The sequence below is a fragment of the Manis javanica genome, chromosome 8, assembly GCF_040802235.1.
Source record: "Manis javanica isolate MJ-LG chromosome 8, MJ_LKY, whole genome shotgun sequence".
In the NCBI taxonomy this organism is placed as follows: Eukaryota; Metazoa; Chordata; class Mammalia; order Pholidota; family Manidae; genus Manis; species Manis javanica.
Window position 1 is genome coordinate 21,770,670 of NC_133163.1, and position 26,326 is coordinate 21,796,995.

The 26,326-nt window shown below is 35.0% G+C and overlaps 1 protein-coding gene across 6 annotated transcripts in view; it reads left to right on the forward strand.

Moving 5' to 3' along the window:
* CEP128 (centrosomal protein 128) overlaps window positions 1-26,326 on the forward strand; it is a 397,887-nt gene that overhangs the window by 295,860 nt on the left and 75,701 nt on the right. For all 6 annotated transcript variants that reach the window (XM_073242024.1, XM_073242028.1, XM_073242029.1 and 3 more), the window contains one exon: window positions 25,166-25,215. In XM_073242024.1, the coding sequence (XP_073098125.1) occupies window positions 25,166-25,215 (50 nt within the window). The remainder of the gene's footprint in view (window positions 1-25,165; window positions 25,216-26,326) is intronic.

Here is a 26,326-nt window from a genome sequence, read left to right on the forward strand (position 1 = left end):
GTAATATTTAAGGTAGCTCTGGGAAGGGGAGTTCTCAGAAGATACTGAGAACCAGTGACAGAATAGGAGGGGCCTCTGGAGAGCAGCAGTGTCCCAGGAGCCAAGGAAAGGGTGAGTCTGCATTGGAGGCGTGTGGTCAGCCATGCCGGATGCTGCTACCATCTCAAGTAAGGTGGGAATAGGAAATATCCATTGACAATGCAGAGTTTATATAATGAGATTATATAATGATAATGATGATATAATTCTATAAAACAAAAGAAACTGTATTATTTCTGATTAAGTCATTTTGTCATTTGGAAACCACTGCCCTTTCTTTTTCATCTTTTTTAATCATTCACTTTTTCCCTCCAATTTTATTTATATTTTATACATCTTATGCACTAAATCTTACATCTCTTTATCTATGACTCTTCCCCCCTATTATTTAGAAACCTTGTCAAGTATGAAATAAATTATTTTATTATGGAAAATTATGTATAGAATATTTTTTGTAGTTACCTTTTCTTTATTAAATGAGAATAGGTTATAATATAAACAATTAAAGGGTTTCTTATGTACTTTTCTTATTCTCAAGAGACATACTTGTATTTGCAGGTAGCTCAACTTTCCCACCATAATGAACTCCATTTCCTGAAAGGCTGTCTTCTGCCCAGTATCCCACTCCAGTCTTATCCCCGGGTAGCTTGCTATCTTAATTTCTGATGGCTGTTAGTCAAAATGTAATGCAGTTAGAATTTTATATTTAGAAATGTGAGTTATATTTCATAAATGTGTCTATTTGCATATGTATGTGTGTGAAGGAGAGAGAGAGAAACGTAGACTATTGCTTGTAAAGGGTCATTTGGACAGTGATTTTGGAAAATACTTCTTAAAAATGCTTTCCATTATTTCATAATGGTTTTGAGGCAGACTGCAATTAGTGTACACAGTTTCTGTTTCACTTAACTGTGAGATCACAGCCATCATTACCTATCATGTACTTTTATTTCTAATCTTTTAAGAACAATGGTCTGGTTCCTCTGATTTTTAAGGATGATAGAAATTTTTCTGAAAATATAATAGAAACTACTAGAGCTTTCATGACTTACGTTGAATTCAGTGATGTCAAATGTAACTGTTATTTTAATTCTCACTAATATTATTAAGATATCTAAATTCTACTAGGTCCATTTTTTCCTCTTCAGATTAGATTTGATTACTAGTGTTTCGATACATCATTTTGCTTTCAGTTTGCAGGACAGAGTATTATTTGAGTAATTCACAGACTCTCAAAGAATATGATTATCCTTTGTTGTTTTTGAAATTGAAATTCTGATTCATTCTCAAATGAAAATTCATGATACTTTTTTAAATGAATATGAATCATAATGTTCTGATCTTGTAAGATCTAATATGGTAATCACTAAGGGTGCTTCTCCTACTATACATAGCAGAAGTACATTGATCAAATTAATATGATCATTCTTTTTGTCCATGCTCTTCCTAATCTTAGCACTTAAAATTCTTTTTTTTCATTCTTTCGTTGTTTATATATACATAACTCTACCTTCTTCTTTTACCCTGCCATTGTTTTCACCAAGTCGTTTTGAGATTTCCAAGATGACTTTAGCATTAATTTCATCAGAGATAATAATGGAACTCTAAAATCTATCAAGAACATTTGGGAAAAAAAATCCTTACCATTTTTTCAGAATAGTTACAAGGCAGACTACACTTTTGTGGCTTATACCACATAAAACAGCAAGATTACAGCCATTGTTATGTAAACAGGTACTTTTATGTCTAAATTTTTTAGAATATTATTTACTCATTTCTCTTATATTTAAGATAGTTAATTTTTTTACCATTGACTTTGAGGAATGTTTGAATCATATCATAATGTTTATTCTTTGAAAGAACCATAACATAAGATGCTATGATACTAGAGTTAAATTGAATTATCTCTATATATATCCTTGAGGCACTGTTCACTAGGTTTTACTGCCGACTTAACTTGGCCATAATTTATAATGTATCATTGATTTTTCTCCTTCCAAACTAAAATTTACTTTAGATAAAAATTAATAACTTGTTTGGGTTACTTGATACTGATATCTAGTTCATTTTTTTCCTTAATAATTCATGGTAATGTAAGGTTCTTAATATTTTCTCTTTAGTCCTTTAATGTTTAATAAAGCTGGATTGAATAATTTAGTAACAAAGTGAAGACTCTTTATCTTATGGTTCTTGGAACATAATAGATCCTCAATAAATACTTTATGTTTACCATTGATTCCAAGGTTTAAAACTAAAATTATACATTAGAGGATTTATTGAAAATGCTTACTCTTAGTTCTCTTCCTTTGTCACACATTTGAACACTCCTATTGTCTTATGCATCCTTCCAAGAATAACATGTGTATACAAGCAAATAAAAATACATATTATTTTTCTTTTAGTTTTTACCCAGATGTTGGCACACTGTTCAACAACTTGCTTTTTTACTTGATTTTTTTCAGAGATCTTTCCATATTAATGTATAAGGAACTTCCTCATTCTTTTTAGCAACTGTGCAGAAATTCTATTGTGTGAATATATCCACCATGCTTTATTAAAACAAATTTCCCTACTGATACCAATTTAAGATATTCTCAGCTTTTGCTCTACCATTCACACTCACACTAGGAATGAATGAAGGTATGTGTTTCCCCATACATACATCAATATTGTGTTCTAACTTTTTACTTGATTCTTAAACCAAAGATTTTATCTCTATTTTATTTGTAAATACTTGAGATTTAGGATTGATGAGAGTACCCTGCAATGGTAGCAGCAAACAGATTTTACGAACAGATTATAAAAACAGTAGTATTTCTGGATATGTATTCAAATACATACAGAGTTCCCAATAAGATTTCATTTCAAAAAATTTGGGAAAAGATTGACAATTTTATAAATTGTTTTATGCCAACCAGTCATTTATCTCAAAAAAAGAAAAGATAAAGTATACCACACTGCTTTCAACAAAATTATTTCAAGATGGATCAGAAATTTACACATAAAAAAGACACATTTAAAAATTTATACATTATAAAAACAGCTGTGCACACACACATACACACATTGCATAAGTACATAAAAATACACTAGGCTGGAAATCAGATTTACAAAGTAGTAATAACAGAGGTTGACTTGTGGGTCCCCAAGAAATGGAAGTCAGGATTTGAGTACTGGGGAATGAAGTTTACTTTTGAAAAACATAAATTTTTAGGACAGTTTGAGTTTCATAACAAAACTAAAAGGAACGTATAGAGATTCCCTTTATGCTCCTGCCCCTACACAGACAGAGCCTCCCCATTTAAAAATCTCCCCTGTAAGAGTGGTGCATTTATTACATTTGATGAACCTGTATTGATACATCATAATCACCTGAAAGCCAATAGTTTATATTTGGGCTCACTCTTGGTATAATACATTCTGTAGGTTATGACATGTGTAATGACATGTATCTATCATTATAACTCAGAGTATTTTCACTGCCCTAAAAATCCTCTTTTAAGTTCGGTCTTTCTTTTCCCTTCCCTAGTCCTAACTCGCTGGCATCACTGATCATTTTAATATGTCCTAATTTTACCTTTTCCGGAATGTCATATAATTGGAATCATATAGTATGTAATCTTTCAGATTGTCTTCTTTCATATTGTAAGATGTATTTAGGGTTCCTCAGTGTATTTCTATGGCTTGATAACTCATTTATTTTTAGTACTAAATAATATTTCATTGTCTGAACCAAGGTTTATCCATTCAGCTATGGAAAGGCTTATTGATTACTTCCAAGTTTTGGTAGTTATGAATCAAATTGTTATAAACATCCCTGTGCAGGATTTTGTGTGGACATAAGTTTTTAGCTCCTTTGGATAAATACCAAGGAGTGCAGTTGCTAAATTATATGGTAAGAATATGTTTAGTTTTATAAGAAACTGCCACACTGTTGTCAGAAGTTGCTGTACCATTTTGCATTCCCACCAACAATGTATTAGCGTCCCTGTTGTTCCACATCCTCCCCGGCATTCGCTGCTACCAGTATTCCATATTTTGGCCATTCCAGTAGATGTGTAGTGGTAGTAGTGGTATATCATTTGAATTTCCCTGATGACATATTATGTGGGTCATCTTTTCATATGCTTATTTGCCATCTGTATATCTTTTTTGGTGAAGTGTCTGTTAAGGTCTTTGGGCTATTTTTTAATCTTTTTTGTTGTTGTTTTCTTGTTGAAGTTTCAGAACTTTTTGTGTATATTGTATAATAGTCCTTTGTCAGATGTGTCTTTTGCAAATATTTTCTCCCAGACTATGGCTTGTCTTCTAGTTCTCTTATATTTTCTGTCACAGAGCAGAAGTTTTAATTTAGTGAAAACCATCTTATCAATTATTTCTTTCATGGATCATGTCTTCAGTGTTGTATCTGAAAAGGCATCACTGTATTCAAGGCCATAGGCTTTCTCCTGTGTTAACTTCTAGGATTTTTATAACTTTGCATTTTACATATAGGTCAGTAGTCCATTTTGAGTTAATTTTTGTAAAGGATGTACGGTCTGTGTTTTGATTCATTTTTTTTTTTGCATGTGGGTATCCAGTTGTTCAGGCCCATTTGTTCCATCTTGGCTTCATTGTATTATCTTTGCTGCTTTTTCAAAGATCAGTTGATTACATTTATGTGGGTCTATTTCTGGGTTTAATATTCTGTTCCGTTGATCTGTTCTTGCACTAATACCACGCTGTCCTGATTTCTGAAGCCTTATAGTAACTTGTGGAGTCAGGTAGCATCGGTCTTCCCACTTTGTTCTTCTCCTTCAACACTGTTGGCTATTCTGTGTCTTTTGCTTCTTCATTTAACTTTAGAATCAGTTTGTCAATGTCTATAAAATAACGTACTGAGATTTTGATTAGAATTGCATTCAATCAGATCAAGTTGGGAAGAACTGACAACTTGATGATATTGAGTCTTCCTAGCTATGAACATAGAATATTTCTCCATTTATTTTGTTCTTCATTGATTTTGTTCATCAGAGTTTTGTAGTTTTCCTCAAATAAATCCTTTACATACTTTTTAAGATTTATAGCTAAGTATTTCATTTTGGGGGATGCTAAAGTAAATAGTATTGTGTTTTTTATTTTAAATGCCACTTGTTCATTTTAGGTATATTGGAAAGCAATCAACTTTTGTGTATTAACCCTATATCCTGCTCCTTTGCTGTAGTCACTTATTAGCTCCAATTTTCTTTGTTGATTATTTCAGATTTTCTACATAAGCAATCATGTCATCTATGAACAAAGAGTTTTATTACACTTCCCTCCCAATCTATATGCTTTTTATTTCCCATTGTGTTTTATTACACTACCTCCAGTATAATATTGAAAAGGAGTCATGAAAAGGGGCATCTTTAGAGGGAAAACTTCAAGTTTTTTACCTTTATGTATGACATAGCTGTAAATATTTTCTAGATGTTTTTTATCATGTTTGAAAATTTCCCTTTTATTCCTAGTTTCATGAGACTTTTTATCATGAATGGGTATTGGACTGTGTCAAGTCCTTTTTTCTGTATCTAGTGATGTCATCATGTTTTTTCTTTTGTAATCTGTTGATTTGATGGCTTACTACATTTATTGATTGTCAAATGTTGAATCAGCCTTGCATATCAGGTATGAATCACACTTTTTTGTGGTGTATAATTCTTTTTATACATTGTTGGGTTTAATTTATGACTATTTTGTTAAGGATTATTGCATCTGTATTCATAAGAGATATTTGTCTGCAGTTTTCTTGCAATATCTTTGCTAGTTTGTATATTAGAATAATTCTGGTCTTGTAGAATAAGTTAGGAGGCACTCCCTCTTCTAACATCCTCTGAAAGAGATTGTAGAGAATTGGTATAATTTCCTCATTAAATGTTTGGTAGAATTAACCAGTGAATCCATCTGTGTCTGGTGCTTTTTGTTTTGGAAAGTTATTAATTATTAATGCAATTTCTTTGAAAAACATAAACCTATTCATAGTATTTATTCTTCCTGCATGAATTTTGGTAGATTGTGTCATTCAAGGAGTTTGTCTGTTTCATATAGGTTATCTAATTTGTGGGCATAGAGTTATTCTGAATACAATGAATAGTATTCCTTTATTGTCTTTTTAAATTTCTATAGGGTCTGTAGTGATATCTCCTCTTTCATTTCCAGTATTAGTCGTCTGTGTCCTCTCTTTTTTCTTAGTTAGCTTAGCTAGAGGCTTATCAAGTTTATTGATCTTTATTGAGAACTAGCTTTTGGATTTGTTTAAAATATTTCTTAATTTCTCTTGATATATTTTATTTGACCCGTGTGTTATTTAGACATGTAGTGTTTTTATCTTCATATATTTGGGGATTTCTAAGTTATTCTCTTACTGATTACTAGTTTAATTCCATTGTGGTCTGAAAGAAGGCATTGCATGTTTTATTCTTCTAAATTTATTAAGGTGTGTTTTATGGCCCAGAATGAGGTCTATCTGTGTGAATTTTCTATGTGAGCTTGAAAATATTATGTGTTCTGCTGTTGTCAAATGACGTAGTCTATAGATGTCAGTTATGTCCAGTTGACTGGACTGAATTTAACAATGGTATTGAACTCAACTATATCCTTACTGATTTTCTGCCTGCTGCTTCCATCCATTTTTGATAGAATGTTGTTGAAGTCTCCAACTATGACAGTGGATGCATCTATTTATCCTCGTATTGCTATCTGTTTTTTTCTCATGCAGGTTGATGCTCTGTTGTTAGGTGCATACGTGTGTTAAGAATTGTATGGCTTCTTGGAAAATTGTCCCCTTCATCATTATGTAATGCCCTTATATATCCCTAATAACTTTCTTTGCTTTGAAGTCTGTTCTGTCTGAAATTAATATAGCTATTCCAGGTTTCTTACTGTTAGTATTAGCATGGTTTATTTTCTTCGATCCATTTACTTGTAATCTGTATGTGTTTTTTATATTTAAAGTGGATTTCTTGTAGGTAACAGATAGTTGGGTCACATTATTTTATGATCCACTTTGAGAATCTGCATTCATTTAGACCATTGACATTCAAAGTGATGCCATATGCATAGATGATTTAATATCTACTATATTTGTCACTGTTTTATTTGCTGTTCTTTTTTTGTTCTGATGTTTGTCTTCCACTATTTTTCTGCCTTTTGTGGTTTTAATTCAGCATTTTATATGGTTCCATTTTATCTCTTTCTTATAACTGACATCAGATACTTTTTAAAAACCTTTTTAGTGTTTGCTCTAGAATTTGCAATATACAGTTACAGTGAATTCAAGTTCACTTTAAAATAACACTGTGCTACCTCATAGGTAGTATCAGTACCTATAATAATAAAAAATCCTAATTTTCTTCCCTCCCATTCTTTATATCATTGTTGTTATTCATTTCACTAAGTACGCATTGGCATATCTAGGTATATACATACATATACACATACACATATAATACATGTACATAAGCATACATAATTTAATACATTGCTGCTATCCCTATTTTGGATGAACTGTTATCTGTTAGGTCATTTAAGAATAAAAAAATGCAAGTTTTTATAATACCTTTACTATTCCTTCTTCAGTGTTTTTCCTTTATTTATGCAGATCCATGAATCTTTCCTTTCACTGTAAACTTTTTTTTCAATTGTTTTACTTTTTTTTACTCACATACATGTATAATTTTTAGAAAATCAATACTTGTATTCTCTTTTGATCCAAAAAAATATGAGTCCAGGTGTTTCCTTTTTATTGCATTCTTTCCAAAGGGACTGATTTCTCCAAAAGATGGAGAGTTGTTCTATTTTTACTTGCTATTTACACTGAGGTTAACTCTGTTGGTTAGAGAATACTGGTAATGACACCAGTGACATGGGTTTTATTTCCATGTGGTTCAGTTAACTTTGGTTTTCCACTGCCACAGACTGCTCCCATAATTACATCTAAAATGTGTTTTTGGCTCAAGGGAGACCTGCTGAAGCAAAGTGCAAGTCTGTCACCATCTGGGAAAGTAGACAAACGCTCACCCAGCTGAGAGGGCAGAGGGACATCATTGAGGGGACTACCATGATAGAATCCCTAAATTCACATCTTAAGCAAAATTCATATTTTATATGATATGAAGTTCAAGATATATGGCTTAGTGTTTTGGTTTTAAAAGATTCAAAGTCAATTACAGGCGAGGAGTTTCAGTTTATAAGCAAATCTTGAAATATTAACCAAGGTTACCTTTTGAAAAAAAAATGAGTCATGCCTAGCCCTTCCCAGTTTCATAATATTTATTTATCCAAATGCTTTACTAGGTTTAAAATATCTCCCAGCCTTGTATTTGAAATTACATGTAACAAATATAGTTTATTGAAAATATCAGCTCTAGTATAGAGACTTGTGATCTTAGTCTTTACAATATCATAGTATGTCTCCAATATTCTCAAGTCATTATTCAAGAAAAATATCTCTCATATCTCAAAAACTAGAATACTTTTTAAAAGTATCATTCATAATATACATTCATTTAGTCAGTATTCACTAAGTATTTACTGGTTCCAGGTACTGAGTTGAATAAGGGCAAAGCTTTGCAGTCTCCAAAGAGCCCTCATGTAATAAGGGAGGAGGACCACAGATAAGGAGACCATTATTACTTTGAAAAACAGTATGAAAGTTCTGTGTTGAAGCAAAGCACAGATTAGTGACTGTGAGAGCAATTTTTAAGGGTCTCTAACCCCACATGGGAAAGCTTTGCTGGATCCTAAAGGACAAATAAGAGTTAGTCAGGGTAAATGTGGTAAATGGAGCACTCCAGGAAGAATAAATAGACTTGGATTTAGAAGTTGAAGAGCACATTCTACATTTAAGAACTGCAAATAGTTTAGCATGACTGTAATTTTTTTAGAATATGGAAAAAGATGGTGAAAGATAAAACTAGAAAATTAAACAGAGTCTAATCCATAAGGGGAACGTGGATTACAATCTAAAGGCACTGGGAAGTATTTTCAGCCATGTCAGGTTGGTTCTGGAGGAAAATGAAGATGTGAATGAGATATAACTTTTGTTGTATAAAATGCAATTTTACATTAGTAGGAATGCTAGAATTAGATTCACTTATTCAGCAAGTATTCACTGAGCATCTCCGATGTGCCTGGCCCTGCACTAGATGCCTGAGATACTTAGTAACCTGAATAAACAAAACCAGTGTTTTCATGATGCTTAGATTCTGGTATGGGGGAAAATACAATAAACGGTTAAGCAAATATACAGACAATGTTCCATGTGTCAAAAAGCACTTAAAAAAGGAAATAAAAGCAGGGTAGGCTGGGACAGATGTGTATACTCTTTTAGATCTTTTTAGATCAGCAAAGTCCTTTCTGATATGGTGATACATGAGCAGACACTTAAATGAAGTGAAGGATTGAATGCCAGGGGTGTTGCAGGGAGAAGAATCAGTCTTGGCAAAGACCCTGAGGTTATATCAATGGCATATTCCTAGAAGAGCAGTGGAACAGTAGGACTGAAGCCACACCTTCAAGGAGAGTTAAGTTGTAATAGATACAACGGAGAGAGAACCAGAGGAGGTGTTAAAAGTGTGGTTACGTATGTGAGGACAGGACTTAAAAATGAGATCTACCTTGGGAAAAGGAGGGCTAAGTTATAGGAATAACAGTCCTTTCCACGTGTCTTTTGCAGTTGTTTCTCACTCTTCTTCTTCCTCCTCTTTCTGACATTGAGTGTTATTTTTGTTATCCAATAACTTACCATAGCTATTTATGTAGCTTCAATCTTTTCTTAGTATGTATTTATCTTTTTGAATACATATTTATTGTGCAAGTGAGCTGCATGTATTTCTCTTTATATATAGTCCTTGATATTGTTGATATATATATTTTTATATAATATGTCAATATCAAAGCAGGGTAAGAGTATAGCGAGTAATGAGGGCAGAGAAGAGTATGTGTGGTTTTAGAAATTTTTAGATCAGGGAAGTCCTTTTTGATAAGGCGACATTTGAACAGAAATCATATATATGTAATATCATGGTGTTCATGAACTCTCCTGCTCTCTGCAGATATTTATATTGGAAGTGCTGGGAAAAGAGGTCACTGAGAACAGAATCCTTGAGGTCTCTTATAAACTCATACGTAGACCTACCTAAACCTTAGGGATTAGGCTGCAAGTACAGTACATTCTTTCCCCAAACAAAGATAACAGTTTCTACTTTAGGGAATCTAAACAATGAAAATTTTCCTTTCCTTTTGCTGTTTTATAAGCCTAAACTTCCTGTAGCCTGTCAGTTATGATTATATGTACTGTTCCCAGCTAATGCAAATAAGGGAAGCTGCTGATGGAAAGAGAAATTTAAGACTTCCAGAGTATGTGGCAACATGGAATTGATTCAGTGTGCCAGTGGAGTTCATAGAACCTGGCTTCTTTGAAAATATCCATAAGTCACTATCACCATCTAATTTGGGATCCACATATTTTGGAACTTTTTTTCCGTCAAAGTGCTGCAGATTCAGAAGCAAAAAAAAGGCAAAATACCTCTGTCACTGTTTAATGATCAACCCTAGTGGGAAAGGAAAAGTTAATTAAAATCTATGAAAATGAAATGAGTAACCTTTAAAGATAGGCAGTACGATGTGGCCAGTGTTAATATGACAATTTGTTAATGGACTAGGCAGTTGTAATCAGTTTTAAAAATTACTTGGGGCTTTCTTACATTTAGCAAAAGTTACTAATTAAAGGAAGCAATGACCTGTGTGTGAGATTATCCATGAAAACCGTTTGCCATCTGAATGTAACACCCAAGAAAACACTCATTTAAATTTTTCTTTTTGTGTTGTAAACTTATATTGGAGACTGTTGTAGTTTATTATTTTTTTATTACCAATTAGCTGGGTACTTTTTGAATCCCTTCTGTTTAAATGAGATACGCATTTAAAATTCTCGTTAATAGTAAGGGATGAAAACAACTGAAATACCAATCCTCCCTATTCATGAACTGGGTTTGGTATGATTGACTGCCTTTTAGAAGGTCTGCCTGCTGCCTGGTTTGGGGGAAGCGGTGCTTTGAAGCCAATCTTAGGCCTTTTTTTATTATTATTATTTTCCTTGACACTGACAAGAAAAGAAACTGATCTGGCAAATCAAAATATTTGTGTTATATAATACATACATTTGTGTAAAAATCCATTCTGTGCTGTTTTTCTACTTCTAGATGAAACAGTTGATTTAATTTGCTTACTGGAATTTAAAAGGGACTCTAATTAGGAAGATATAGAAGAATTATTGTAATTGTGAGGATTTGAAGAACAAAAAGGGAATATTTGTTATTATCTAAAGTGTATTTACCCTGGGTATAACAAAAAGCCAATAGATACTACAGGTGAATGAGAATGAATTTGTCATAAATAGGTCCTTATTATCTATAAACAGTTCTAACAATAGGAATAATTACTAAAACTAAGTGAAGAATCTATTTGGGTTTCCAAAAAGTTTCTGGGGGATGATTATCATCCATATTAATTTGGAATACTTAGTACTCATACAGTTGAGCCACTCAACTGAGAGACAACAACTAACATGTAGGGACCATGCGGCAACCTACCCAAGTAAATGCTTAAAATTTCAGTGCTAGAGAGATCTTCACAATGTAGTCTACTCCCATTATTCTATTGACATGATCACTATGGCCAAGAGAGATTAAGTAGCCATTCTTACAAATCTATTTAGCTAACTAATCGCAGAGGAAGAGCTGGAACCCAGATCCTCCTGATTCTCATTGAGATATTTTCCCACCATGCTAAGGAAACCATACCTTTTTTAAATGGGTCTGGTAGGAACTTGGCCAGGAATTTGAGCATCACTGATCAGCCTGTGTAGTGATAGGTTTTGTGATATTAGTGTCCTCATTGTCAAACAATCCCAATCTCAGATCTGACATCTACACCAAGGTACTGACACTATACCGAGGTGTATAGATGTAGTGTTTGTCTTGTTTATTATTGTATGGAATATTTTGAGATACACTGAATAAATTGTATTCTTTTTTTTTTAACCTTTCATGGTGTAGTAAAAGTGAAAAGAATAGGCACCTCAGTGGCCTGAGTTTCCATCTGAGTATCAATTAACTGTACTTGAGACTTGAGTCACTGAATCTGATCAAATCTTTATCATTTTTTAATAGTAGAATTGAATTAGGTACAAGAAAAAAACGTTTTCCTTTGTTTCAGATCTAACTAGATTCTTTTGACTTTTGCCAGAGGATAACTACTTTTGGAACAGGAAGTTCCAATCATTTCAGAAAGATTAGAAGGGATGAAATATGGAAGGCTAATATAAAATGTAATGAAGTAAATTATAGTTATAACTGCAGAATAATTATTTTGAAGTGCTGATAATGTTTGCCTATTTTGTATCATCTGGTTTGTCATCTAATGTTCTTATCTTGAAGCACATATATCAAGTCTGTGAATTTCTTTATCAGTCCAAAATAGTGAGCTTTTGACCTCTCCAGTTTTCCAGATACCTGGTGTAGATGTGAAGATGGAGGAGAGCAAGGTAGCAGTATATGTTTCCTCTTCTCTCCCTTCCCCACATTTGTAACAAATTTGGTTTTTAATGTAGTCTAAAGACTTGGTTTTACTCAGTAAATGTTTCTTTAGCAATATTCTGATCTAAAGCACCTGAACTTCATACTTATCAAAGAGTTTTTCTTCTGTTAGCAGACCCAAAAGTATAACAATTAACTATAATAGAGTAACTAATAAAAGTAGAAACAAAGTACTCTTGGAAGGCAGAAGCAGAAACAATCTCTCTACAGATATGAGTGGTGCTTGGGCATGTGATGGTTTGTGAAAATCAATAGAGGATATTTGTTTTAAGCTGGGATTTGAAGAATGGTTAGATACTTTCTAGTTAGTGAAGTCCAGGAAGATCATTACAGATAATGTGAGGCGGTGTTCAAGTGATGACCAAAGACAGTGTGGTCTTGGAAGTAAATCTGTAGACAGATCATTTATAAACAATGCACTAAGGAGTTTGGGCTTTATCTGTTGCAGCATGGGAAATACTAGATTCCTGCATTTCATTATTTTTCACTTCCCCTATATCCATGGAGAACATCAAAACTAAATTTAAGATCTTCTTTCTACTAAGGTCAGGATATCCCTAAAATACATGATCAGACACACTCCAGGACTCAGTGACCAAACAATCACTTGCAGTAGCACAGATGGAATCCAGTACTATAAGCAGTTAAAAGCCACAGTATGTCTTTGAACAAAGAATGACATGAGCATATCTGTTTCAGATTTATAGCTCTGAGCAGTGTAGGGGAATGTTAAGTGATAACAGACTGGGGGTAGGGAATGCAGGCAGGGGGCTATTGTAGTAATTCAGATGAAAATTTTAGGAAACATTTTTGAGATACAATTTATAGAACTTAAAGATATCATTGCTTTTCTGAAAGTTTTAGTAACAGCTTTTCAAACCCCATACCATTCATTTTGGATTTAATAAAAGCTGCATTGTATGTTTCACAACATTCCAGTGTATTGAGTCCCATGAATTCAAATCAACAAAAAAGGACATAATTTCCAGTTTATAAGACATGGGGAGGAAGAGGCAATAATACAGTAGAGTCCAGTCTTCAGAACATAATACAATATTCAAAAGAGTATTGATATTGTTTATCCTATCAATGTGGGATTTTACCCAATTATTTTCTCTCTTGCAAAAGCAGGGCTTTCTAATCTTTGATACAATTTATATTCATAATCAGTAATAACCGTCATATCTTTGTACAGGTATGATGAATAATCACGAGGACAATAGCTATTAATTGAGAAAGTAATGTACATTATTTCATATCATTATAAGAAGCCTATAATTTTGGCATTTTTATCCCCATTTTAGCCTGGAGGAAAGAGTAGTAGATAGATAAGATTATGTATGTCCAAGTTGACTCTGACACCAAAGCTTATTCTCTGTATTCCTCAGCATGTCTAATGTCATGTTTGTTTGTTTGTTTGTTTGTTTGTTTATTTTAGTAGTAGTAGAGTGTCAAGCCATATTCTTTGCTATATAAATATGTCTGTGTCTAGGAAAGGGAAGATGGCTGTCTGGACTAGGCCAGTTGCAATAAGGATAGATGGAAAATGGCAGATGTTTTGACACTGACCTCAGAAAGTAATTGGTCAATCAATTAATTAACCAATTGTAATGTCCATATCTGTAATTTTACCTAAAGTTTTTCTGAATTTTTAAGTTAAACTTTTTATTTTGAGAATGGTTTTCTATTCACATGAAGTTGTGACAAATAATACCGAGAGATCCCATAATACACAAAGATTCCCTTACCCATTTTTCACCCAATAGAATATTGTGCAACATCACAATCAGGATATTGACATTGGTACAGTCACGATGCAGAACATTTCCATCATCACAAGGATTCCTCATGTTGCCTTTTATAACCACCTGCACTTCCTTTCCCCCCTACTCCATCCGTAACTCCTGGCAACCACTGATCTGTTCTCCGTTTCTCTAACTGGGTGCTCTGTATTTTCCACTGCTCTGTGTGCATATACTTCCACTAAGACCACACAGTCTTGTCTGTAAGTCTAGAAATTGGGTAGACTGATTTCTTACAGTTTACTTGTCTTTTTAAAAATTGATTTGAGCTACTCTAGTTCCTTTTCCCTTCCATACAAATTTTAGAATAATCTTGTCATTAGCTACAAAAAATATTACTTGGATTTTAATAGAAATTGTACTGAACTTTTATGCTAATTTGGAGAGAATTGTTATCTTTACAGTATGACCAGGAACACAGTATGTTTCACCATTATTTTGTAGTTCTCAGCATATGAATCCTTTTTATGTCTTGTTAAATTTGCAGTGAACTATCTCATTTTGGGGCATCTTTTCAATTGGTATTATAATTTTTAATTTAGATCTCCATATCCTTCATTCCTAATATATTTAAATATAATCAATTTTTGTATGTTTATCTTATATCCTGTGACCTTGCTGAGCTCGTTTATTGATTCCAGGAGCTTTTTGTTGTTGTTTGTCTGTTTGTTTTGGTAGATTCTTTGGGATTTTTTAATGACAATCCTGTCATCTACAAATAGGGATACTTTCATTTCTTTGCTCCTGATCTGCGTACCTTTTATTTCATGTGTCATTGGATAGATCTTCTAATTCCATGTTGAATAAGAATTGTGTGAGAGAGCTCTCTTGCCTTATTTCTGATCTTAATGGGAAAACATCATCTTTCACTACTAATTATAGTTGTTTTTTATAGATGCTCTTTATCAAGTTGAGGAAGATCCCTTCTGTTCCTTTTTCTCTGAGTTTTTTTTATCATGAATGTGTGATGAATTTTATCAAGTAGTTTTTTAATGTAATAATTGATACGATTTCTCTTCTTTAACCTGTTAAGATGATTTTTTGAATATTGAACCAAACTTGCATCCCTGCAATATACCCAACTTGGTCATGATATAAAATTGTTTGATATAGTGTTATATTTACTAATATTTTGTTAGGCATTTCTATATCTATATTTAGGAGGGAGCTGCTGTCTTCTTTTTTTTAACTGTCTGTGTATTTTTGGTAGCAGGGTGACAGTAGTTTGATAAAATAAATTGGGGCATATTCCCTTTTCTGTTTTCTGGAACAGATTGTGTAAAGTTGGTACCAATTCTTCTTGAAACATTTGGTAGAGTTCAACAGTGAAACCTTCTGGCTTGGAGGCTTCTCTTCTGGGAGTTTTAAATGAAGTTCCAATGTCCTTACTAGATAAAGGCTATCTAAATTATGTATTTCATATTGAGTAAGTTATGGCACTTTTCACTTTTTAAAGAAGTGGTCCGTTTCATATGTTGTCAAATTTATATATGAAGAGTTGCTTAGTCTTCCCTTAGTATCTTTTTGATATTTGCAGGATCTGTAGTGTTATCCTGTTTCATTCCTGATAATAGTAATTTCTCAGCCTTTCCTTCTCTCTCCCACTTTCTTTTCCTCCCCCATTCCTTCTTTCTCTCTGTCTGTCTCTCTGTCTCTCTGTCTCTGTCTCTCTCTCTCTCTCTCTCTCTCTCTGTCTTTGGTCAATCTTGCTAAAGGTTTGTCAATTTTATTGAACAATGTAAGAAGCCTACTCTGTTTCATCGATTTTTCTCTATTATTTTCCTGTTCTCAATTTCACTGGCATCTGTTCTTACCTTTTTTCTTCTTTTCACTAGTTGAAATTTATTTTGTTGTTGTTCTTTAGGTTTGAGAAGCAGGAGCAAAGATTCAAGACTTCTCTCCTTCCTAAAGCACGCATGCTCTTAGTGCTGTAGATTTCCCTCTCAGCGCTGCTGTGGTTGTGTCCCACAGCCTTTGAAATGTTGGCCTTCCATGTTTATTCAGTTCATGATTTTTTTTTATCTCCCTTGAGACAGTCTCTTTGGCCTATGGATTATTTAGTAGTGTTTAGCTTCCAAGTCTTGAGAGGTTTCTCTGTTACATTTATGATTATATATCCTTGCTAAATGTCTCTGTATAAATTTGATGATCTTCTGTCTAGTTGTACTATCAGTTGTTAAGAGAAGCATGTCAATGTCTCCAACTCTAATTTTGAATTTTTCTATTTTCCTTCACATATTTTACAGTTTTGTTGTTTAGTATATACATATATAGGACAGATATATATATATATATATATGGAACACATATATATGTGTCTTTGGTATATTAGCCCTTTTATCACTATATAATGCCCCTCTCTATCGTAATATTCTTTGCTCTGAAACCTACTTTATCTCCTATCACTATAATCATTCCTGATTTTTTTTCATTCGTGTTTGCATGGTGTATTTTTTTTTTAACTTTTATCCTACCTATTTAATTATATTTGAGGTGAGTTTCTTATAGACAGCTTATAGCAGGGTCCATGGGTCATCTCACGGTTTAATGCAGAGTGGTCAGTAATCCAGTCTGCCAATTTATCTCTTTTAATTGGTGTATTCAGGCCATTTTCATATAATGTAATTATTCTTATGTTAGGAATTAAGTCTGCCATTTGTGTTTTCTATGTTTTTTATGCCTTCTTGGGGGTTATTTGAGCATTTTTTAGAATTCCATTTTGATTCATCAATTGTGTTTTTGAGTACATCTCTTCATATAGCCTTTTGAGTGGTTGCTCTAACCGTTGCATTATATGTACATAGATATCACAGGCTACTGGTATGGCCGTTACACCAGATTGAAGAGTAGAAACCTTTCTAACCTTTGTGTTCTTTTGCTTTTCGTCTTTTTAATATACTGTGTTAAATATTTCCTCTGTATCCAATTAGAACCACATCAGATAGTGTTAATTTTTTTGCTTCAAACATCAAATATAATTGTAAAAGGGAAATTTATTAGATTTATCCATATTTTGTATTGCTGTGTTTATTTTTTCTTCCTGATACTGATATTCTAAGGTTTTTTTCTTTTATTGTTTCTTCTCTCTTTGAGAACTTTCTTTATTCATATTTTTTTTTGTGTAGGTTTGCTGGCAATAAGTTATCTCAATTTTTCCTCCTGAGAATATATTGACTTCACCTTAATTCCAGAAGGATATTTTTACTGCATACAAGATTATGAGTTCTCAGTTCTCTTCTTTCAGTATTTAAAAAAATGTGTTATGGTTTCCATGGTTTCTAATGAGAATTCACTAACATTCTAATTATTTTCTCCATGTAAGTAAGGTATTATGAGAGAGAAAAACCTGCTTTCAAAATTTGTTCTTCATGTTTGGTTTTTAGAATTTTGTTTATGATGTAGTTAGAGTAGGTAGATCTAGGGTAGACTCGTGAATCTAGAAGTCCTAGAAAGCCTACATCTGTTTTAGTAGTAAGTGCTTCAGGAATCCGGCAAAAAATTCATAGCTTTTGTTAAACAGAAGATGATAAAAGAACTAGTCAAATACTGTGGACTTCTATAGACCCCAAAATACATATCCACTTGCACCTTATGAGTCTAAAACTAGAATAAACTACAAGATGAAAGTGGTATTTACAATAGATCATACATTTCTCTTGCTCATTTTGCTAATTGTCACATGTAGTCCTTTTGAACAAGACAGCCCTCAGACCAATTCAGGACCGTCACTTGTTTCCTAATGAATATGTTCTCATTTTTCTCTGCTGTTCTTGTTTAGTGACAAAAATCGTAGTTAACTGTGTCAGAACTTTCATTCTGTATCTTGAAGCTTCTCTGTGCCAAAGCCAAGAGTAAGAAGGAATCAGGTAGATTATTTTTTTGTTTCTGTAGTGTAGCTGTTTAGTGGAAACAAGGCTTTAAATCTCTAAAGTTGTCAAGATGGAAAGTTTCACCAAAAACTTTCACCAGATACTGACATCAAATAAAACATGGGTACCTGTATTTGGATGTTTTACCACATACCCAAGACAGACAGTGGATTATAGGCTTTTCATTTTTGGACCATTTGGGCTCCATCTGTTGCCCAGTATGTTGTTTCAGTGTCTGAGAGAAACCACAGAGGATAGCCGTACTTTTTGAATGTTGTTCTTCATTTTAATCTGTGTGTTTTCTGTGGTTAGGCCTGATGAGAAAACTCTTAACTCATTGTGGTATATCCAGATATGTACCAGTGGGTGGCAGTAGGTATGGCAGAGTTCTAAATAATGTAGTCACTAATCATGGAGTCTAACAGCAGTATATGAGAGCTTTTTTTACTTGTTTTAAAATGCAGCTGATTATCTTTTACACATTTTACTGATTCTAACAGACTTACTGAAGTGTAATTATTTTTAGATAATTATATATATATATATATATATATATACACACACACACACACACACACACATATGTATAATTCTTACTGTGTACCAGACACTGTTTTAAATGTTTTACATATGTTGATTTAAAATCAATGCATTTGATTGTTTTTGAGGAATCTTGGCCAGTGTAGAGTCATATTGTTATTCATTCATGCTGTTTATCTTTGCTAGTGTAATGAGATAGGAAAAAGATTTACTGACAAATGTTATATTAAGATGACGAACTATTCAGCTGTCATTCATTTAATCAAATTTTCCTGTTATTTAATTTTGTGGGATATTCTGTATGTTGTATGTCAGATACACCTACTGAAACAACTGCCTTGCCAAGTGTTCAGCTGTAGCTTTTGACGTCATCCTCAGAGTTGAGGGATTTTTTTTATGGACAGCCATTAACTGTAGGTCTTCTCATAGATTGTTGGTGTTATACAAGTGCTTCAGTGATGGTCCCTATAGGTTTGGGGAGGCACTGAAAAATGTGTAGGCACTTATGGTGGAACCTGGAATAGTATATTATTTCAATACAAATCTGAAATGCAAAAGAGGGTGGTCAGTATTTTATGAAAAGAAATATTGGACCCTGGTATAGTTCACAAGGTCTGGGGTCAGGTTTATGTTCTTCTATTTACCAGCTGTGTGACATTGACAGAGGCTTTTATTCTCTCAGAGCTCAGTCCACATCTGTAAAATCTGGGGATATTGGGTTAGATCAGTGGGCTTCAATCAGCACAATTTGGAGCTTTATAGCTCCACCGCGGCACCACAGGGAATAACAGGAAGCAAGTCTACTAGGCTGGCCACAGGCCCTCCACATCTGCTTCCACCTAAGCAACTTCCTTTAGCTTTTAAGATGACTTATTTGTGATATACACTTGAAAGTATGTATGACTTTGTTCATAAGACAGAATCCTATTTCTTAAAAAAAAAAACAAAAAGTGTGTATGTCAGGGAAGCCTGGAAGTAGATTACTTCAATGGTCCCTTCTGTCCCTAAAATGCCAATGATTCTAATAACTGGAGAGCCAAAGAAGAAAAAGAGACCTTGATATTTATATTCAGCATGCAGCCAGTGTCTTGAGTTGCTAGTATACAACTGTGGGAGGCTAGCTCCATCATATATGACCTCTTTAAGGGTTGTAGTACACTGTTTCATTTAGTTATTTTCACTATACCACAACTGCCACCCACAAAGAGGAATGCACACATTTACTTTTTTAAAATACCTAATTCTTTGGAGAATTTACATGATCTATTGTTTTATGTAAATGTCAGGCCATATAGAGTAACACTGAACAGGAGCACTGAATTACTGATTCAAGTACAGGAACCAGGAACGGAATGCTTTTCTCTAAACTGCAGTCATTCATTAACCGTATTCTGTGGCAATGCTAGTCTGTCATAAATGTTATATGTTATATGTTGTTATAAATGTTGCTATGTCTGAAGCCCTTGTGTCTATAACTTTCTCTCCCATACCAGTTAGGCTGAGTTATGATATGCACGAGATATTTTATAGTAAAGGTTAAAGGGAAAACTTCATTTCTAAACTTGATCTCCAGTCTTTCTGTGAAGGGTCAAGTTCCTAGATGGATGTGTTGCTCATATACACCTGGATATAATTCCCCTTTTAAAAGCAAATAAACAAACAACATATCTGCTCCCTTGGCTACCAAGAACCAAATCAACATAAAAAAGTATAAAACATCCTTAAACAGCCAGCTCACTAGTTGCAAAGAGTGTGAAGGAAGTGGTCCAAGATTGTCTTAGCCAAAAACATGGTCATGATATATTACCCTGAGCATGCCAGAGAAATGCAAAGTGGGAAAAAAGAAAACAAAGCAAAACAACTGGATTCTTCAATTCTCATCCATGATGTCCTGTTTTTTTAATTGGGATTTTAACCCCCTCTAATGACTATATGTCATAATGAGTTAGCATCAGTTTATTTAAAGAGTTGGAGTCAATCCAAGGAAAATACACAGGACTGCTTCCCTTTCCACCAAAAAAAAAAATCATTCATTAACTAATGTTGATGGAAGCACATTTAGCCACAGCAATTTGCATGGCAGTTGAACTGCTGTTTGTATTGAACAGCAAACCAGAGAATAATAAAGCAAAACACAAAACATGCCAATTGTGAGCAAGGGAGCAGAGCAGCCCTTCAGCCTTTTCCATGCCGATCATTTGTTCTAAAGCTGGTCCGAGCCAGTAACAACTAGATTGCTCACTTTCATGAGGTGCACTGATCACATTCAGTTGTCACAGCGTCAGGTCACTTCAAACCATCCAGAAGCCTCACTTATAGTCTCTCAACTTGTGTCTGCTTGCAGCGGAGTAGTCGCTTCTCAGTGATGCCCAGTAGCCATATTTTAACAGCACAGGTTCATAACCCCATTTATCATGCTAACTGCACGTACTTGAACAACACACCTAACAAGTGAGCAATTGCATGGAGGAGTGATGTAGGCAGAAAAGACAGTTTGGGGATCCAAGCTGAATAAAGGTAGAGAGGCAGTACTTAAGGAGGACATGGATATAAAGTCACTGAAGTCCTAGTTGTTGACATCGGAGAACTCCTAAAGGAAGTCAGAGGAATACAAATGTGTGCATTTAAAAAAGTAACAATATAGAAAAGGGTACAGTTAAGTACCGAATGGTACAAGTGAGAGCATAATATGATAGCTAGGGCAGGAAGACAGGAGAGCAAGTCTCTGGCGTGGCCCTAGTTAGGTAAAGGTACTAGGTAACTAGGTAATCTCAGTCCAACCATTTGCCGCCTTTGACCTTCATGTCTTCATTTATTTATTGTAGAATGAAACACTTCACTGTGGAATAGAAAGTTCTTGCCAACTCAAGGTTTTCCAGGTTTGTGAATAAAAGTAGGAGTCTTTAATACAACACATCCCAAGACTTAAAAATGATAGCAATCTGACTAAAGCTAATTTAAGTAAAAGCAAAAAAAAAGAAGTGTTGAAATTCCAGAAGTTATGTGGGTTTCAGGCAAGGGTGGATCTTGTCTCAACCAACTCTTTGCCTATGTAGGTTTTTCTTTCTTCTTTGCCAGCTTCATTGTTGTTCAGACTCCTTCACTGTAGTAGAAAATACAGCCTGGGCAGCACCCGGCTAGTGTAAGCTTGTGGTTTCAGAAGAGGGGGGGGGGATTCTCTCCTGGTGTCCATGTTAGTGCCTGAAAAAGGATTCCTGCTGATGTTGCTTAGCTTTTATGCTCAGGGAGGTAAGTGGGCTGACCAGCCAGCCAGGGTCATGACCTGCTTTTGTGGCAGGAGAGGTTAGTTAGGCCTCTCACTGAAGGTTTGCACAGTAATCCCATGAGGAGAGGAACAGGAAGTTCTCAAAGGAAAGGGATGTGGCACAGAGAACAAAACAGAAGCAGGTGTCCACTTACCCTCCCTATAAACTGGGATGAGGGCTGCTTGCGGGGAGTCGGGAAGAAGGGGGACAGAGAGGAGGTCTACATTTTGAATGCAACTGTAGCAGTTCCTTTGCAGTTGTTTTGCTCAGCTGTCTAAAAGCAAACGCTGCAGTTAGTGTCCACTTTGTTGGGTGAGTGGCATGACATTTATGCATTTGGAGAAAACTGACAACCTAATTTTTAAATTTCAGTAATTCTGTGAAGTTCTGCTGGTAGACCGATCTTCTTTACATCTTTATTTTATTAAATGTCTGAGTTGAGTTTGGCTATTTAAGTAATCCAGTGCTGATTATTTATCCCCTAAATTTTAGCTGAGGAGTTTGGTGTTTGTCATACCAGGTTGACTCTTGAACAAGATCAGTTTTCTTTAATGGTTGATGAACCCACTATCCATCACTACAGGTCCACTGTACCATTAGACAGTGCAATGAATTACCATAGGCCCAGCTCTGAAATCCTCCTAATATCCAGAAGTAATGGAGCAAAATGGTCAGGTCCACACAGGGGCACAGTAGTGGTCTTATATCCCATAAATACTGAAGAGAGTTGTGCTGAAGACACAATTTCCTGAAACCAGTTGGAGTAGGCATCTGTTATTTTGGCCTGATATCCACCCCTCCTTCTTCTGTTAACAGTACCCTGATTTTGCATTTGGAAACTATTCTTTCTGTTCTTTGTTCAATCCTTCTGGGATTATCAGTGAAAGTGCTCTATTCTTTCCCCTTGCCAAGCAGTAGGCAGGAGATCTAAGCTAGGCTCATTAGCTCTTCCTGTTATGGAATTTCATCTTGAGTGCGGTGACAAAAAGATTAGAAACACCCAGGATAAAGTGCACATTAGTTTATCCCACTCACATCCCTACCCACCCAGGCCAGTTGTTATTATCTCCAGAGTCTGAACTCTCTTTTTCCATGTATCTTACATCCTTCTGAGTACTGGATAACCAAAGCATGCTCAAATTCCATGTATGTAGGTCATGATTCTGTGAATTGGAGTTGCCACTAGGCTCAGCTGGGCAGTTCGTTCTCAACTGGGGCTCTTATCTGAGTCATCTGTAGTAATTTTCAGGTCAGTTGAACAGCTATGCTTCTGGGCATTAGCTGGCTGCCAGTTAGAGCAACCCTTCAGGGTGTCAGAGGTGGGAAGAATCTTGGGCCATGTGGTCTTGTCACCTAGCAGGCTGTCCTGGACTTCATATGGCAGCAACAGAGTTCCAAATTGGAAAGTGAAAGTGCCCAAGCCTTCTTGAACCTGCAACACTGATTGGCACAGGGCTGCTTCTGCTATATTCTATTTAGCAGATCAAGTCAGGAGGCCAGGCCAGACACAAGATGCATGCAAACTCTTGATATTTTAGCTGCAATGTTACAATGCAGATGAGTAAGGATGCAGGAAGAGGAATGATTAAAGGTGCTTTAATCTACCACACCCCAAGTCAGTTTTTACTGTATAGCTAAAGAACCTGATGTGTCAACCAAGAGCCCCTTAAAAATGCAACCTTATACATTGACATACTCCTTTCACTTCATTGATGGAACTCTGAATAAGGAAGGTTTGGAACCAGTCAGCTCCTCTATGGGATACAGAGCAAAAATTCCCTCTTATGCTTAATCCCAGTGCATTACATCTTGAAGGGGTTGCTTGCCACTCTCTTGCTCTCTTAGCCATGAGGTCTCACCAGCAATTACATCATCTGCCAGGTCTCCTGAAGTATTAATATATTGCCTGCTCAGATTTGACAAGTTATGACAGTGTGACTTGGTTACCTGCTATGTTATTGCTTCCTGCTACACCTAGCATAGCACTTCCTAAAAACATTTACATTTGCCTTTCTGGGAAATACATATACATGCATACACACACACACACACACACACACATATGTGTGTGTGTGTGTGTGTGTATATATGTATATATATATATATGTATAACTTCTGTAAATTCTATTTTCCTTTATGCAGCACAGTCTCTAAGGCAAATACTAATATTAATGTGTACTGCTGTAGGTGTTTCTTGCCTGTTTCCATCCAAGTTCTGACTCAGCCCACCCTTCTTTAGGTTTGTGAGATCTAATAAGATCATAGCACAGGATGGTGTAGCTGCAGGCAGAAAATTCTGCTTGCCAAATATATTTTCCTTCATAGCAAATTCATAAATTAGTTTAGGGCATTGAGATACCATGGCTACATGCATGCATTTAGACAGAACTCTCTTCAGTTGACTACCTTCCCTTCCAGCCACAAATGTCTCTGAGATGATGCCAAACTCTTGGCTAGAGGTAGCTTCATTGCATCCCACCCTCTCAGTGTGAAATGATAATCAATAGGACTTTACAGCTAAGGTGGTGTTCTACTTCCCTTAATAATACCCTTTGTTCCAGGATGTTTTAATTTGGTTATAAAAATTGACTCTGGAGGTGGAACTTGGCTTGAGAGTGTATTTTAAGAGCAAAGGGTTTGTTTCTAATTTTTTTTTCCAAAAGAAAAAATTTTCTTATTTTAAAATTCTGCATTCCTTTAGAGTTATATAAGCACCCGGCCAAATTCTTAAAATATTGGTGTGATTTTGGATTTCTAATTGAGTTGGTCTTATTCTCTGGTCTCTCCACCAGAGCTAGGACCTCCCAGGGCTTCTCAGCTAGCTTGGGCTTGGCAGGGTCCAGAGCTCGGCACTTCTCATCCGTTGGGATCAGAAGGCAACTCTTTTACTTTTCTCCTCGCCCTTAAACATCAAATTATCTTTCCAGGCAACAGTTACTGGAAACAAAGCTACTGACTGAACTGGGTCTGACAATAAGAGGCAACCCATTTTTACATTGTATTTTGATGGGTATTTTACTTTCTTATTGTAGATCTGCTGGAGGAGACCCACAGAAAAGATGAAGAAATGGAATCTTTGCAGGTACAGTAAATTCTCCAGTAAGGTGTATGTCCTTGGGATAAAAACATGTGTTTTTATTCTGTTAGCCTTTATCATTATCACATCCAGACTACTATGGCAAATGGAGTAAAAAATACACCAGAATGTTGCAGTCTAAGTTGGAATGTGCTTCCTATCAGACGTTCTTAAGAGCATTTGTAATCTCTTAAAGCAGGAAATCAACTCAGCCTCTGTGCTGCTCTTGAAAGAAACATTTATTCCTTGGTATAGCTTAATAGGAACTACAGCATTAGGGAACAAAAGCAAGTCTTTGCAGAGTCATTTTCCGAAACACATGGGTGATGAATGAAGATGAATTCATGGAATCTACAGTTTCAAGTGGAAGTCAAAAGTATTCTGACTCCATGAATGTCATCTACCAATGATCAACCAAGACTACTAACACATATATAGAGCTAAAGACTTACCTCATATGCCTGTCACTTCACTATGGGTTTATATACATTCCTGGAACTGGAAAAGTATATTCGAAAGATTGCAGTAGAATTTTAATTGACATTTCTGTGGTATGTGCAAGTGATGTTAACTTAGTGTCTGAGAGAATTTCTCTCTTTCTTTTGCATTGGGCTAAATTACAAATGGGTAACTAAGTGTCTGTCTTTATTAGGGGAAACATGATCAGTTATACTCCCATGACAGAACCAGTTCACTTAGTATCACATTGGTGATTAAGAAGAGTAAATACTTTGGACATTTAGAGTTCTTCCTGGGCCCAGAGCTGCAAGGGGGGATTGCAGCATATTATAATGGGCCAGTTTGTGCTTTAGGGGTAAAAATGTTTGCTTCTGGAGAGTAAAGGATGTGTCAATCAAAGACCGAAGTGCAAGGGAAATGTTCTATAATTGGGATTCTACTATTGAATGGTGTATCCCTTAAGAGGAAATTGTATAATTCATCTGAAAATGATGAATAAGAATATAGTTCTCTATACTTAATAAAAATGGCATGTGCTACAGAGAAGACAAGTAGTGCCTCTGTGGCATCTTACTACACTGATGGACAGTGATTGCAATGGGCTGTTGTGGGGGTATCTTGATAATATGGGTGAATGTAGTAACCACAGTGTTGCTCA